This window comes from Biomphalaria glabrata, chromosome 10 (assembly GCF_947242115.1).
Source record: "Biomphalaria glabrata chromosome 10, xgBioGlab47.1, whole genome shotgun sequence".
NCBI lineage: Eukaryota > Metazoa > Mollusca > Gastropoda > Planorbidae > Biomphalaria > Biomphalaria glabrata.
Genome location: NC_074720.1, coordinates 24,868,218 through 24,884,937, shown reverse-complemented (window position 1 = coordinate 24,884,937; position 16,720 = coordinate 24,868,218). Strand labels below are relative to the sequence as shown.

Below are 16,720 nucleotides of genomic sequence, written 5' to 3'. Positions count from 1 at the left end.
TCGTCACATTCGACACAAGGGGAAGGGGGCGAGCCACAGATTAACCCCTGTCAGCTATTAGATGTTAGGAATTTAGTGGTAATGTCAAAGATTCTTCAAGAAGGTTTTAAAAAAATTATTTGATTAGATTAGGATTAAATATGTTTTTAAAAATAAAATTGATTTGCAAGACAAAATTAAATAAATTTCCTATCTTGAATAGATCTGGAATAGTAATAATAGATTTAGCTGATTCTTATTCTGACATGTTTTTGTTTTCAGAATAATTTGCATTTAAGCTTACTGAAAAGTCTCTTTGTAAAAAAAGACAATTTAAAAGATCATTCCTAATTAATTATTTTAAGAGTACATACTGCTCTGTTATTAATTCTCCAATCTTGTTCAGCTGCTTTATTTACTGGATTCATTGCCAATGCTTTAGCTGTCTGAACATTAGGTGTAATAGCTGTAAAAAAAAAGGTTTGGTGACAATAAATAAAATGATTGAAACATTTGTAAAATTTAAGTGAGTGATATAATTACAAATAATCTTGATTGATAATAAAATCAAGTCCATAAGTAGTAAAGATCATTTTAATAAGCTAAACTAATTTGAAAAATACAATGTTGACAAAGGAATGGACTATGAGAACACTAGGAAAACCATTATACAAAAGTATGCTGCACTTAGCCAGAGATATTATTTATTTATTTTTTTATTATTCATCAGTCTTTTAAGTCTGTTATGTCAGGCCATTGGCTCAAGCCAAGATTGTCAACCATCCTGTGTTGGGTCTCACAAATCATACATTTATTCCCACTTTCAGTTATCAGGGGCAAATTGAATCTAAGATGACTATATGGATACATGTAATTATTCGAAAAGGTTCTGTAGTAAGGATTTTATTTAGCATCTAAACAGTTATAGAATAAAACCTACTGGCTGCAAGAATTTCTGAAGCATGATTCACTCTCTCAACAAAAGATGGATCTTCACTGTTTTGTGCTTCCATGTCTGCGACTTGTAAAACTCTGTCAGCTCGTCTAGCAATATTTGAAGCATGAGTCACGATTTTTGGAGAATCTCTCAACCGAATGCCTTCTTCAATCCTTTCAGTATCTCTTAGAATTCCTTCCTCTATTAAAAATATAACAAATACATTATTGCAGCTAAATCTACCTTACACCAATCACTTATTATCTACTGTATTAAGTTTCTAAAGAGGAATTTTTTTATTAATAGAAGGTAAAAAATGTTTTTTTTTGTTTTATATTTAAATTATATACTAATAGTAATAGATATATTGTTTCTCCTCAGTTTTAAGACACCCTGATGGCCCCCCAATATCAACACTGTCATCATGGCTTCACGTAACATTAAGCAACGCTATGGCACCCCTGTAATTATGCATTGGGTACCGAGTCACATAGGTGTGACTGGCAACACAATTGCAGACTCTTTGGCCCACCAGGGAGGGCAAATTCCACCCACTGATGAGGCTGTAAGCTTTCATCAAGCCCTGGCTATAATACAAAAAAACAGAAATGGAAAAGTGGTTTGAGTGCTGGGACAAGTACCAAAAAGCCTGTGAAGTCTGGGAGCGTATGAGGCGCCCTGACGGCACCACCCCATGGTGGAGGCTGTCCAGGCCTGAGCAAGCTATTATAGCACAGTGCAGGACAGGCCACTGTCCTGTTGGCTCATATTTCTCGCGGTGCCCCCGCTGCGGGGAAGAAGAGGAAACCATGCCTCATATTCTGTTTGACTGCCCCAGACTTGCTGATCTCCGTCTCGACAGGTCCAAAACCCAAAATTCTCGACCTGTATGGCAACATTTATGCACTACGCAAGACAGCAGGGTTTCTGTCCAGGGCTTTTGCAAGAGAGGATTTGAGCTTCTCAAGCCCTCACTCTAATGGAGTTTGATGATGATTATATGACTTAACAACTCTGGAGAGGCAGAGTTTGCCATAGTTCCTTAATGTCTTTTCTCAGGGCAGCTTTATCCTCATCAAGATAGCCTCACACTGCCTAATCCTCAGTCGATTCGTTTAACATATTTTTTTAGGAGAAAGCTCTGGTCCTTAGGTTTCACTTTAAGACGTCTTTGTATTTTAGTGCTTCTGCAATAGTTATAATGTGAACAGTCTCTAGTATTTGTACATTGTAACAATGTTTGTGTTTGTCCTGCAGGGAACCTGTGGTTACTACAATATTTTTATTTCTATATTTAAATTTCAGTGACACACTATCCAAGCATATTGAAATAAGGAAGCACTGAACAGTAATACAATGTAGAATTTTAAGTACAGAACTGAAATCCTGTTATGAATACACAATATTAATGAATACATATATTATATTCATACAGAGAAATAAATCACATTGAAATAAAGTAAAGAGAACAATAGATTAACCAGCCCTGTAGAAGGCATGGAACACTCAAAAGAATATGAGACACAATTTGTTTTTCAGACTCCCAGACTCCCTTGACTTTTTGGGACTTGTCCTAGCACTGTAACAATGTTTCCATTTATATAATTTTATAGAATTTAGATTGTTTCTAGAGCACAACAAAAACTCACAGGCAGTTAAGGTCTGCAACAGTGTCACCTATGTAACATGGTACCCACTGCATTGTTACCAGGTTGCCATAGTAAAAATGTATAAAACAGTTACGCCAAAAGTAAGACACCTGGTTCAGCAAGAAAGTGGAAATATACAGGATTTCGTTGACAAGCACGATATGAAGAGCTTGTTCCATGCCATAAATGAGGTCTATGGACCCAGAAAGTCAGGCTCATCCCCTCTACTAAATGCTGATGGGACAAAGCTATTGACAGATATGGAAGAAATCCTGAAATACTGGGCTGAGCACTTTGAAAAGGTTCTCTATACACCTTCCATAATAAATGACATAGACAGGTTACAGCAAGTACCAATAAATGAGAAAATGGATGACCCACTACACTAAAGGAAACTGATCTTGCCATTCAACAACTTACAAGTGAAAAGCCTCAGAAGCTGACTCCATTCCGCAGAGGTTAAAAAAAAAATGTGGACAAGCCCTGATTGAAAGACTTCATAAGCTGTTTTTAAATTACGTGGAAATAAGAGTCAATACCATAGACCTTAAAGACAATAATTGTTCATCTATACAATCTCTCTGTGGCATTTTACGTCTCGAGAGACAATCTTTTCCGTCTGCAGGGACCTGCTATTTGCTGATGACCATGCCCTAATTGCCTGCTCTGAAAATGATCTGCAGAGCATCGTCATTGACTTTTCAAGAGCATGCACATTTTGTGCATGTATGCTTAGTTTCTTTTGCTCTTGGTGAAGTTCGTACCAGCATGCACAGTCTGTCTTAAGGGATTCTTCCATCTGGCATGCCAGTGTAGTCTTCTCTGTGTCATTTTTTTTAAAGAGGATAGATGCTGTGCATATTGGTCAGTTTCAAAACATCCTGTTTGGAGACATGATCCCTCCAGGAGATGCACATTATGCATCACAGGCAGCATAAGTGAAAGCTATTTATTCTATGCTCTTGACACATGTATGTCGACCAGGTCTCACTACTGTAAAGAAAAATGCTCACAACACAGGCATTGTAGACTAAAATTTACAATATAGGCATTGTAGACTAAGATTTTTGTTGCCATATTTGGCACTTTCCCAGACACGCTTGGAGAGTTTTGCCATTGCTGCAGAAGCCTTTCCTATTCTTTTTGTCAGCTCAGTGTCTAAATCTAGGTTGCTGGCGATTGTTGATTCCAAGTAGGGGAATTCCTGCTGACTGTAACGGTGTCATTTCCAATATGTATCACGATGTATAACAACGTCTTGTGCCATGACTTCGGTCTTAGAGAGGCTTATAGTAAGTCTAAGCTCTTGACAAGCAGTTACCAAAGCATTCAATAGCCTTTGTAATCCTTCTTGTGAATGAGATTGAGTGCAGCATCATTGACGAACAGCAGTTCCCTAATCAAGATACACTGTCTCTTTGTTTTGGCTTTCAGTTAAAAAGCTTTCCATCAGATCTACTGTGGTAGAAAATTCCAAATAGTGTTGGAGGCAGAACACAACCTTGTTTTACTCTGCTTTTGATGAGAATGGCCTAGGGAAACTGTCAAACTGTACAGTGCCCTGCATTTCATGAAAATCTGACACTAGTATCCTTGGCTTATTTTGGATTGATTGTCTGTAATACAGCAAACATACCGCTTCTACTGACAAGGTCAAAGCCTTGGTCAAATCAATCAAAGGTTTTCATGGCTAGAGGGTGTCGATTGGGATATGCTCCCATTGTCTATAAAATACTCTAATGGCATGCGACTCAGACTTCAGCCTCACTATAAACACAACAAAAACTGAAGTTTTATATTTGCCTACTCCATGTAAAGCCTATTTGGATCCAATCATTAAGATAAAAGGACAGGAAATAAATGCAGTTTGAGTTTTGAGTTTTGAGATTAGGATAGGCACAATTTAGGCCATGTCGTGCCCGTAATCCTTTAAGGATCACTCTCCCTTTACATAACAAGGGGAAATAAATACAGTAGACAGATTCACCTACACTCTCCAGAAAGGGAAACATAGATAATGATTTCAACTTGTGTATCCCCAAGCCCAGTGCATCCTATTGCAGACTGTCTAAAAATGTTAAGAATAGACAAGGTATTACCACAAGCACAAAGATTTCTATTGAGCTATCATCCACCCTACATAGCTCTATGCCTCAAAAATGTGGATTGCATATAGAAAACAAGCAAAAAAACTAAACTTCCACATCTGTCTCAGAAAAATATTGAATGTTAAATGGCAAGAAAAAATACCTGATACTGAAGTCCTTTGAAGAGTGGGCCTGCAAAGCATCCAAAAAATCCTGATGTAGTCCCATCTGTGATGGGCAGGCCACATCTGCAGAATGGAAGACTCCTGTATCCCTAAATGACTCCTGTGTGGCAAATTAAGGGAAGGGAAGTGCTCACAAGGTGGACTAAGAAAACACTTCAGGGACACCCTCAAAGCTTCTCTGAAAGCCTTCAACATTGACCCTGCCACCTGGGAGATGGAAGCACATGATAGAGCATCATAGCATTGTGCTGTGAAAACTGGCGCACAAATTGCAGAGGACAACAGCTCTGGCAGAAGAAAAGCATCAGAAAAAAAAAGCTCCAGCTAGAATAACCCGCCAAGTGTCCAGTCAAACTTTCCAGGCTCACAGAGGTCTCGCCAGCGACATGATGAGGCACAAAACCCCAGTGCACAGCCCTCAGCCCCCTGGATGACAGACTTGGTCATTATCAAACCACGATGAACGATTCTGTAGTTAGTATCCAAGATTCCCAAGCATACAAGAAAGTGGCCATGACCAAGGAGTGCATTAGTCTGATATTAGTGCCGAGCACTATGCTGTTGTCATTCCAGATAGTTTTCAGCTTTGCAAGTGATGCTATCGACTTTGCAATTCTGGCCATTAGTTAAGGATTAGTTCCTAGGTATTTAAAGCTTCTAACACTTGCCATCTTTTCACCTCCAATACTGATGTCCATTTCAAATAGATTATATTATAGCTAATATTAGTATAAATTGTATTTATTATTATGGGTATCAATAAAAATGCTCTTTTTCTATTTGATAAAAAAAACATTTAGGCTGCAAATGCTTTGAAAAATCTTTTCAGGAAAGAATTAAGTGCACAATAATTACAATTATAATATCATCACTAATTTGAAAAAAACAAAAAACAAAACCAACCTTCAGCCCTGATGAGTGCTTCAGAATCCACAGCTTCATCAACAAGATTTCTTAGTCTATCCATATTATCTGACCACTGCTTCTTCAACAAGTCAAAATGTTCAACAGCTGCTTGGTTGTTAGGATTTGAAAAAAGGACCCTAGCAGCATTGATGACCTGAGGTGTCAAATCTTTGATCTATAAAACAAAAAGAATCAACCAATATTTTAATATTGATAGATTACTACAATTTATAGATACTTTGAGGGAAAAAATATAAGCAAACAATAATTAATGATCATCAAAACAATGCATGTTTATCATTCATATTTTCCCCTTTTACATATACCCAGTATATATATACCCGGTATATATATATACACACTAGCATTCCACAATAGCTACGCCCATTGATTTTTTCCCAAGGTATATACTGTTTAATTTGATCAGCCTTCCTCCTTTTTTTTCATATTGACTTTCAACAAAAAGGAAGATCCACCCATATTTGTTTCCTTTGGTTCTCCCACATAATTTTGACAGGAGGGGGTTCTTTTTTTTTCATTTCAGTATGACTCTAGCATAAGCTTTTCCAACTATGCTAAAAAGTGAAATGCCTCTATAACTGTTAAAATTGGCACAGTCACGCTTATTTTGTAAATTTTGAATGCCTGAATCCTTTAATTCCTGGGGGACCATTTCTTGCTCCCAGTACAAGCTTAGCAGTTCATGGAGTGGCTTGATTAGGGCATGCTGTCCAGCCTGAATGGGTTCTGCAGGAATATCATCTCCTCTGGGTGCTTTTCCGTGTGCAAGCATGTCAATGGCTGTGCTCAGTTTCCTTTCTGAGAGAATTTTGTCTAATTCATTCAAAACTGTAAGTGATTGAAAGCAGTTGGCAAGATGGCATTTTTAATCTGTATAATTGTGCATAGTGCTCTACCCATTGCTCCATTTGCAATGCCAGATCACTGATGATTGAACCATCTTTTAACTTGAACGTGGCACACTTGCTGGTGTGAGGTCCAAAGGCTTTTTTCATGCCCTTGTATAGTCCTCTGATGTAACCACAGTCGGCACAAGATTGGATGTTTTCACATAGGTCCTGCCAGTATTTGTTAGCCCACTGCCTTGCTATTGTTTGGGCATTGTTTCATGTAGATCTGAGCACCTGTAAGCTGCTTGGGGTGGGCTCACTCTTGTAGTTTAGCATGACAACTCTCGTTTCTACTGGCAGTTTCCACTTCTGGCAGACTTGCTTGAAACCAGTCCTCATTTTTCTTTGTTTTGTTCCCAAAGACCAGTGATGATGTTTGGTACATAGAATCCCGGAGGATATTCCAGCTACCCATCGCCTCAGCGTGGCCCTCCGGTGGAAACATCCAGAGGTGGATGGATCTGGACAGGCTAAGAACGAGTAGCGAACCAGGCCTTCTAGCAGGTCTCCCTGGGTGAGCTTTTGTTTTTTTTATCTCACTCGGGGTGGGGATGGAACAAGTAACCTGCAACCCAGTCCATAAAGTCCGCCACGCCGTTCCACAAAGGGGGTCATCATCAGTTCCAGATTGCTGGATTGGCGGCCCTTGCACGGAACAGTGGCGGTTACATTATAGGAATATGAGACAAGCTCCCCGCAGTTAGCGCTGTCCCTGACACTTATAGCGGGTGACTTAAGATTCGGGGACGGTGCGCTGTGTACACGGCATGGCCCGGTCTGGCCCAGTCAACCGATATGGCCGCCTACCGTTGGGTGCCCTCAGACAGGACAGGGGTGAAGAGCCCCATGTCCAGGCCTGGTGGTTGGATAAAAGCCTTTCTAACCATCAACGGGATAATGGCGCCTCCGGCGCCGATTCCCTACTGGACTTCATCGAAGGTACATAGAATCACATAAGAAGGTTCAGCATTTTTTTTACCTCAGTCACTGAGAAGTTTTTAAAAGCTTCCTCTAATTTGTTTGTAAATTCCTTGCAAAGATCAGGATTGTTTATGCTTGTAGTATTCAGGTGTGGTTTTCTTTTTCCCTGTGATGTGTGGATCTTAGTAAGCAGCAGTTTGTCTGGCAGGACACTAAAGCATGATCAGTATCACAGTCTGCCCTTTGAATGCAGTATGTTTCTGATGTCCCTTTTCCTGTCAGTATCATGTCCAGCTGGTGCCCATGCCCAGACCTAGGATATCTCTATGAGACACAGTGCTGTGATTTTGTCCTGAAGTATGTGTTGGTAATGCAGAACTTAAGGTATGCGCAGAATTCAAGCAGAATTCAAGCAGTCTTTGTCCGTTCACATTCATCCTGCCGATTTCAAAAAGCCTAAGGCAGTCTGACCAGGTAGTGTGATCTGATCCTACTCTCCATTGAATGTGCTCTTTTTGAGGAATGATCTCAATGGCTTCTTTGAGGTCTTCATAAAACTTGTCTTTGTCATCCTGAAGTGAACATAGTGTGGGGCATAGGCATTAATTAGAATGACTATCGTGGGAAGTAAACTGTTCTTGACAGCAAAGCCTACACCATGCATTCACGTCTCATCCTGTGCTTTTCCTTTCCAAAAGAAAGTGTAATCAGCCTCGCAAAGCATGCCAGTCTGGGTTTCTTGGAGAGTTGCAATGTCAATGCGTAGTCTTTTCAGCTCGTTGTTTATGATTGTCATCTTTATTGCATCATCGACATGCCATAGGTCATCTGTAAGACCAGGACACATTGTTCTGACGTTTTATGTGGTCAGTCGCATGACAGGGATTTTCTTATTCATTTTCATTCTTGGTGCAAGTTTTCAGCCTATTTATCGTTTTAAACTAAGCTCTAAGCATGCTGTGACGGATCAGCATCTAACTGTCTGGGGGCTGCCCAGGTAAAGGCGGATGGTAGCTGATCAGTGAGGTGCGAAGACCTCTCCCAATGTCAAGAGACAACCTGTCGTATCCATACATTACACCAATCAAGTTGGACTTATAACCCGTAACTGTTTTCTAACTTGTTGTTTTAGTCCCTTTGCAGTAGCACCAGAGTTTCCTCTCTGGGGCGCATTCCTAAGACTTAGATAAAGGGGTCATGGCTGGCACATGCGTCATTGTCCATCTATCGACCTTGCTGATGGGATCCAAAGTTAAGCTACATTTGGCACCAACTCAGTTGCAGAATCTGCTGGAGGGATTTTTCCTCGAGGTTGTTTCCTGAAGCCTTAGTACCAGAAGGCAGCGGGGTTTGAAGTAAGAGTACCCCTCTCCTAGATGAATAGCCTTACTAGGCTGATGAACTCCATCTGCCTGACGAGCTCCCGGGTTTCTGGTCCCAGATATCTGCATTCACCCCTTCACCTGTTAGTAAGAGCAGTTTCGCTGGGCCTAGTATCTAAGCCACACGAGCAGGCCAAGTGCTGGACTTAGTTGTCAGAGGCTATCTGAGACGCATGCCTTTAGGAGTATTTTATAGACAATGGTAGCTTATTCCCACTGACACATCTGATCATGACAACCTTTGATCTCAGGTAAGTAACAACAGGTTAAAATAGAAATTTTTGGAGTCTAGCTTTATTCTATCTCAGTCACTGACAAGTTTTTAAAAGCTTCCTCTAATTTGTTCTCAAATTCGGTGCGAAGATCATGATTTTTTCGTGCTAGTGGTATTCAGGCGTAGTTTTCCTTTTCCTTGTGATGTGTGGATCTTAATTGACAGCAGTCTTGTCCGGCAGGACACTAAAGTATGATCAGTATCACAATCCGTGCTTTTTGTAGCTACGTGTCAGCAGTATATTTCTAATGTTCCTTTTTTGTGTCAGTATCATATCCAGCTAGTGCCAGTGTCCAGACCTAGGGATCACAACATCTTATGTATGTAAAATATTTATGCACATGGGTGTTGCCTATCACAAATTACTACTTATTATTTACCTGGTTTGAATTTTTAAAAATTGCTTCAACTGTCTGTTTGTTTCTACAACCACCTGCAGTAGCAACTGAATTAGCAGTGTCTGCAAGCCGATTGGCATGATCTAGAAAGTTGCGAACTTTAGCTTCAAAATTTTCTTCTCGTCCCAGAGTTCCTGAAAAGAAGACCATGTTACACTGTGATATTAAATTAATAATTGTTTGTTACAAAGAAAAGTTTACATAGTTTATGAGATTTAGATTTAAGATTTTATGGCACATCGGAACAATATAAACCACGTCATGCCCTTAGTCCTTGTAGGACTCCCTCCTCTATTCAAAAAGTACAGAAATAACATTTAAAATTACACAACATATTTATATGCCCCAAACTCTCAACTCTCTTAAATTTTAGCAGTCAGTTCTACTACCTGGATAAAATCTAGTACTTTCCCAGGATGACAATATCAAACAATGTTTTAAAGTTCTTCAAATTAAAATATTTTCTTCTAAAGGCCTGGCTCCTCTCTTCTCAGTACAAAGGAGTATGTGATGTAGGTGTGGCCACTCCTAGGTCTGGACATGGTCATGCTTCTATGTCCTGTTGGATTTTTATTTGTTGGACACCACCTGACATATGCCACAATTTGTTTCAGTTTATTGTGGTCTTGGCTTCCCAAAGATCTTGTCACTCTTGGTATGAGACAGATGGGCGGACTGGCTATATGGGCAAACGCCTGGTGGGCCGGTCTGGTTGCAACCAAAGAAATTTTGTTTTTCAATGCAGACAACTTTTTTTTAAGACACAGATGCTCGAACAAGTTTTATTTTATTTTTTTATTTTTACAATTATTTTTGTTTGCAATTCAAAAAGAATATAAAAAAATTTACACTATTCACTGTATGTATTATCATTTGCAAAACGTTAGACCATACTTTTACTATGTTCGAGTGGCATGAACTTCAACACTGCTTTGATGTCTTGGAGATTGTGTATGGCCTAATCATTTTGCTGGTCAGCATGGACGTTTGATGGCTCTCCCATTTGTTCCTTCCCTCCCCCGTCTTTTGATGGTTCCATTGACAATGTTGCCAAAAACAAGGGATGAGAGAGGATAAGTTAGAAAACATTGATGCAACACAGCAGGGGCGACAATTAGCTCTTTAGCAATAGCCTACTTAATAGAAATTAACTTCAAAACACACAGCCGCGAAATTGCAAACCACACAACTTATTCACAACTCAATATGAATATGGAGTTCTTCTTTCTGCAATTTGTAAAGAAAAAGCGTTCATGTTCATTTCGTTTATTTTTAATAAAATAAATCTAAAAATACAACAGTGAAGCTTACACACACACAAATTTATTATTGTATGTTTAAAAAAACAACAAACAAGTCTAGACCTAAATGTAAATGGTGTATTTCTTTTGCTATTATAACTAATGTCATACTCATTCACAATATATCAAGTCATTAATGACGGAAATTCTTAAAATAATTATCTGCTTTTATATAGCGCTGTCACATCGGATATTTAAGGAAAGGAGATTTATATTTTAAATAATTGGTCATGGTATATTCATATACAATTCGCTTTGTTTTTGAGAATGCACTAGGACGAAGCAAGAGCTTTCTCTAATCTTTTAATGGAATGGGTTGCCTGATTCAGACAGGAAAACCAACGACTTAGAGTTTAAGTCACAGAACAACATGTATGACTAGATTAACACATGAAAAGTGTCGGACCTAATATCTTTTTTTTTTCAAGTAACGTCTGTAATCTATAAGTAATGCATAATATTTTCCAACACATTTAATAATTTATTCATTTCAAACTCATTAATGCTGCTATTGTATTGTTTATAGTTTTCAGACCAAATACATGTATAAATTAAATATATTACATAATCCTATGCAAGCATACATCCAGTTTCCGATGCACTATGACATCATAAAATTTGCTGACGACACAGCAATCATTGGCCTTATTGCAGGTGAGGAAAATATGTACCATTCAGCAATTAACACCTTTTACCAATGGTGTATGTCGTGCGCATCTTGTTTGGTATTTTCTTTTGAGCACCATAAGGTTTTATTAGTTCTGTTCCTAAGGATGCGCTATATTAGTGTCATTGTTCTCTTGTTGTGCCTTGAGATGAGTCTCTTGGTGTGCCTTGAGATTGAGTTATCTGTGTGGTGTTCTTCCCCAGTATTGGGTAAGTTAGTTTATTTTACTATCACTGGCACAAAGACATAGACTTAATGGACTAATTAAAAAAGCATCGTATATCACTCAAATATAGCTACCATCTCTTGAAGAGCTTTTTCAAGAAAGATGCATTTCCAAAACACTCATGATTCTTAAAGACAACCTGCACCCATTAAACCATGTCCGTAGATCTAAATTCGTTTCTTTTATAATCGTGAGAATGGCGGTATCACAGGAGTGTGTATTTTTCTTATCTAGGGACGCAGGCTTGGGACTCTGCTGGAGTCAAGTCTGAGTTGTAGGCTTGGTAGTTGACTATTGCCCGTGGCGTTGGGTTGGCGTTGTGAGGCCTGATTGACTATGGCACTGAGATTAAGGTGTGCTATAGTCCTTTGAATATAAGTTGTAATTGCCATTGATGTATTAATGTATGCCTCAAAATATCATATATATCATTAACTCATTAAACCTTTGTTGTTATATGCAATATTGTTATTCACTAGTATACGTTAATATTTGGTTTATTCGTTCCTGGATATTTATTGCATAAATTGATTGCTAGACTGTTAGGGTGCCCAGGCAGACGAGCCAAGGCTAAATTATAACCCCGGCATAAAGTTAATAAACACTGTTCAGGTGAGGAGCCAGGCGAAGTACATCATACCCTAGATGAGCGCGAGGACAAAACACACCTGACAGTGTATAGATAACTTTCTAATTTAATTGTTCAGAAAACTAAAGAAATGATTATTGATTTTAGGAAAAACAAAGACCGAAATTCAGATAAATAACCAAACCATAGAACAAGTACAAGAATATGAATATATAGGTACAACTATCAACAACAAACTGAAATGGAGTGAACACTGTCAAAACCTTTACACAATAATTCACCAGTGACTCTTCTATCTCAGAAAGCTAAGAAAATTTAACACAGAGAAAACAATAATCAAACTTTTCTACACAGAAATTATCAGCAGTCTAATCAACCTTGCCATCACCTGCTGGTATGGTAATACTTCACTGGCACAAAGACATAGACTTAATGGACTAATTAAAAAAGCAAGGATCTCAGTATTGCACTCTCTCTCTTCCCATGTGATTTTTAAGATCCTTCGAAGCCAGCGCATGTGGAATGAATTTAAGTTTTCTCTCTTGCTTTGCATAGGTAGTCATGAACCCATGCCTTGTAGACCTCCATTTTCTTTGTTGTTGTAGTGAGTTTCTAGTTCTCCCAAACACTTAGTCTAAGTCTAGCGAAAGTCAATGCAGCCTTCCATTTGTGTTTTTTTTAAATCTCTTCTTTTATTTGGTGTAATGCACAAATTGTAAGACAAATTTCCTTACGGATAATAAAGATTATTATTATTATTATTACTATTATTATTATTTCTTTGATCTCTTCTAGAGACAGGTCACCTTGATTTAGATCCAAGGTAGCAAAATTCATTTGTGGCATCCAGCTTGTTATCGTCAATGAGGATTGAGGGTGGTGCTGTAGCAGGTGATCCCTTAACATTTGTTTTCTTCATGCTAATGGTTAGGCTATACTCTTAAGAGGACTGAAACAAACAAGACATTAGTGACTGAAGCCCCTCTATTTAGCATGCCAATACCAGTGCATCCTCCGCAAATAGCATATTATAGTTCTGATTTTAGTTTTGGCTCTCAGTCTGGCAATATTAATAAGTTCGTCATCAATTCTGGAATGGCGGTAGATGCCTTTGGTGAATTTGTCAAATGCATAGTGGATTAGCAGTGAAAAGAGTTTTCTGAAGAGGGTTGAGGCCAGTACACATCCTTTTTTAACGCCGCTGTTTATACTGAAACTTTTGGAACAGGCGCCGATGAACTGCAAAGTACCCATTTGTGACAGGTGGGGAAATGTGACGTGTGTTTGGCGCGTTTAATGTCTAGGGGATGATTATTTTTAAAGCTATCACACCCCAACCCGTCAGCATATAAATCGGAAGCAGGCACGCAACGTGACAAGCAATGAAAGAAAGATGCAAAGTTAAAAAAAAAGAATATTTATTTACATAAATATTTACAGATAATAATAAAAAGGGGAGGGTTTGCATTTATCTCTAGTGAATACTATGTTTAATCATCACTCTTGCACTTAATAAGAGAGTATGTCAATTTGTCCTCTGACTTAGCTGGTTTTCCTGTTGATGTCGCCGCTGGCTGTGTCCTGGCTTGAGGTTCTGCAGCTGGAGGTGGCGCTCTAGCAGATAGAGGGACGCCGGTGATTCAGTTCTTGTGGAGTCTCAATCCAAAGTTCTGATATCTGTATTGGGCACAGTAGGGCGGGTGGCCGGCTACCATGGGGAAAAGGTTACTGCGGGCAGAGCTGATCTGCCGTGGGCAGCGTAATGACAGGATCAGTCCAGTGAGTTGCAGAGGTTTTGGCGTAGCTATGACGTCTCGCACAGATCTGAGTCTATAGGGACGTCCCATCTAATAAGCTGACAGGTGGGCTGTCGAATAGGCGGGCAATGCCGATAGCGTTTGTTTGTTTGATTTGAGGCACATCGGCACAATTTAGGCCATGTCGTGCCTGCAGTCCTTTAAGGACTACTCTCTCTCTAAACAACAGGGCCAGATTCTATACAGTCATATCATTAAAATCAAGGTCTATTCACAGTTAAAATAGTAAAGGTAGTAAAAATTTAAATATTTGGTAAAAATCTAATGTAAATAGTGCATGTTCACAAATTCATAAATCAGATCTTCGTAGATAGCCCCACTTCCCGGATAAAGCCCAGTACCTTCCCAGGGTCGACATTATCAAATAGTGTATTTAAATTAGTGACTCTAAAATATTTCGCCCTGACATCCTGGTATCTGGGGCAATCAACGAGGATATGTTCCACGGTGAGGCGAGAGTCACAGTACTCACAAAGTGGGGGCTCCTCTTTCTTCAGTACAAAAGAGTGCGTGATGTAGGTGTGGCCAATCCTAAGTCTGGACATGGTCGTGCTACCACGCCTTGTCAGACCCTTAGATGTGGGCCGCCACCTGACATCCGCCACAATCTGCCTGAGTTTACTGTGAGTCTCAGCCTCCCATCGGTTCTGCCACTCTCGATAGGTGGCAGAGGCAATACTTTGTCTCAGGTCCGAGTAGGGAATTTGGGTTCCTGACACCGCATGATTTAGGGCTCTCTTTGCTTCTCTGTCTGCGGCTTCGTTTCCCTCAATGCCAACATGGGAGGGGACCCAGATGAAGGTGACATCCCTACGGTCGGCTGTTATTTGGTCCAACAGCTTCAGGCTCTTATGTACCAATGGGATGTCAGTCTTCATCCGCCCCAAAGCTTGCAATGCAGATTTGGAGTCGGAGCAGATTATAAATTTCCTCCTTTCTGATGCTTTTACGGCCATAAGTGCAAGCAATATTACGTGCAATTCGGCCGTAAAGATGGAGCAGCCATCGGGGAGTCTACGGGAGATTGTTTTGTTCCGAAAGGAGCAGGCACACGTGACCTTTCCCTCCATTTTGGATCCGTCTGTGTAGATGGTGCCACAATCTCCGTAGCTCTCCTGCAGTTCCCTAAAGTGGACTTGTAGTATGCTTGGGTCTGTATTTTCTTTTTTGAAATTGAGGAGGGATAAATTTAATTTGGGTTTATTCATTAGCCAAGGAGGGTTCTGAGGGGTTTCTATTTTAGAGATTTGGTCAATGGGTGGGGTTAAATTTTGGATGGGTTCTCTCATTCGAAGGCCCAACGGCTGTATGACGTTAGGCCTTCGATTGTATAATTCTACCTCTGTGGGGTTAAATATGGAGTCAAAAGCAGGGTTCGTGGGGTTGGATTTTAGCTTGACTATATACTGCATTGCAAGCTTTTTCATTCTTATATCCATGGGGAGTTCTCCAGCCTCCACATGGAGACTTGGGATAGGTGATGTACGAAACGCGCCGAGACAGAGACGCAGGGCAGCATTTTGTATTGGTTCCAGTATTTTTAGGTACGACTTCCTTGCTGCTCCATATATTATGGATCCATAGTCTAGCTTGGATCGAATTAGACTCCGATAGAGCAGCAGCAAGGTATCTCTGTCAGCTCCCCAGTCCGTATGGCTGAGTACTCTTAGTATGTTTAATGACTTTTGGCATTTCTTCTTAAGTTCCTTAATGTGGGGGAGAAAATTAAATTTGGAATCTAAGGTGAGGCCTAAAAATTTTGTAGTTTTCACGACAGGGATCTTCTTTTTGTGTATAAATAGTTCAGGGTCTGGGTGGAGTCCCCTTAGATTACAATAATGCATACTAACTGTTTTGGAGTCTGAGAATTTGAAACCATTATAGTTTGCCCAACCCTGAATTTTGTTTAAACATAACTGTAATTTTCTTTCTAAGGTGTTCATGTTTTTCCCATAAGTGAGAATGACAAAGTCATCAACATACAAAGAGCACTCTATGCCAGGGGACAGCGCATTTATGATGCTATTTATTTTAATGTTGAACAGGGTGACTGACAGAATGCTGCCCTGGGGTACACCCATTTCCTGGTCATGAGTGTCAGAAGCGGAGTTGCCCACTCGAACCTGAAATTTTCGATCTTTCAGGAATTCCTCCACAAAACGGGGGAGGTGTCCCTTAAGCCCCATAAGCGCCAGGTCACGTAGAATGCCATGTTTCCAGGTTGTGTCATAGGCCTTTTCTATATCGAAGAATACAGCTACTAGATGTTCTCTTCTGAGTAATGCATTTCTAATATAAGCTTCCAGCCTTACCAGGTGGTCAGTTGTTGTCCGCCCCTGCCGGAATCCGCACTGGTAGTTTGAGATCACTTTATTCCTTTCCAGGTACCTGACCAGCCTACTGTTAATCATTCTTTCCATGGTTTTGCAGATGCAGCTTGTTAGTGCTATTGGTCGATAGTTAGCTGGATCAGAGCCGTCTCTTCCCGGTT

The 16,720-nt window shown here is 39.8% G+C and overlaps 2 protein-coding genes across 5 annotated transcripts in view; both read right to left on the bottom strand.

The window, feature by feature from the left end:
- Window positions 1-16,720, bottom strand: part of LOC129928594 (zinc finger BED domain-containing protein 4-like) — a 243,276-nt gene that overhangs the window by 49,585 nt on the left and 176,971 nt on the right. The window lies entirely within an intron of this gene.
- Window positions 1-16,720, bottom strand: part of LOC106071006 (vinculin-like) — a 135,814-nt gene that overhangs the window by 50,967 nt on the left and 68,127 nt on the right. For all 4 annotated transcript variants that reach the window (XM_056043292.1, XM_056043291.1, XM_056043293.1 and 1 more), the window contains 4 exons: window positions 9,612-9,763; window positions 5,741-5,918; window positions 920-1,117; window positions 354-445 (listed from right to left, as the gene is read on the bottom strand). In XM_056043292.1, the coding sequence (XP_055899267.1) occupies window positions 354-445; window positions 920-1,117; window positions 5,741-5,918; window positions 9,612-9,763 (620 nt within the window). The remainder of the gene's footprint in view (window positions 1-353; window positions 446-919; window positions 1,118-5,740; window positions 5,919-9,611; window positions 9,764-16,720) is intronic.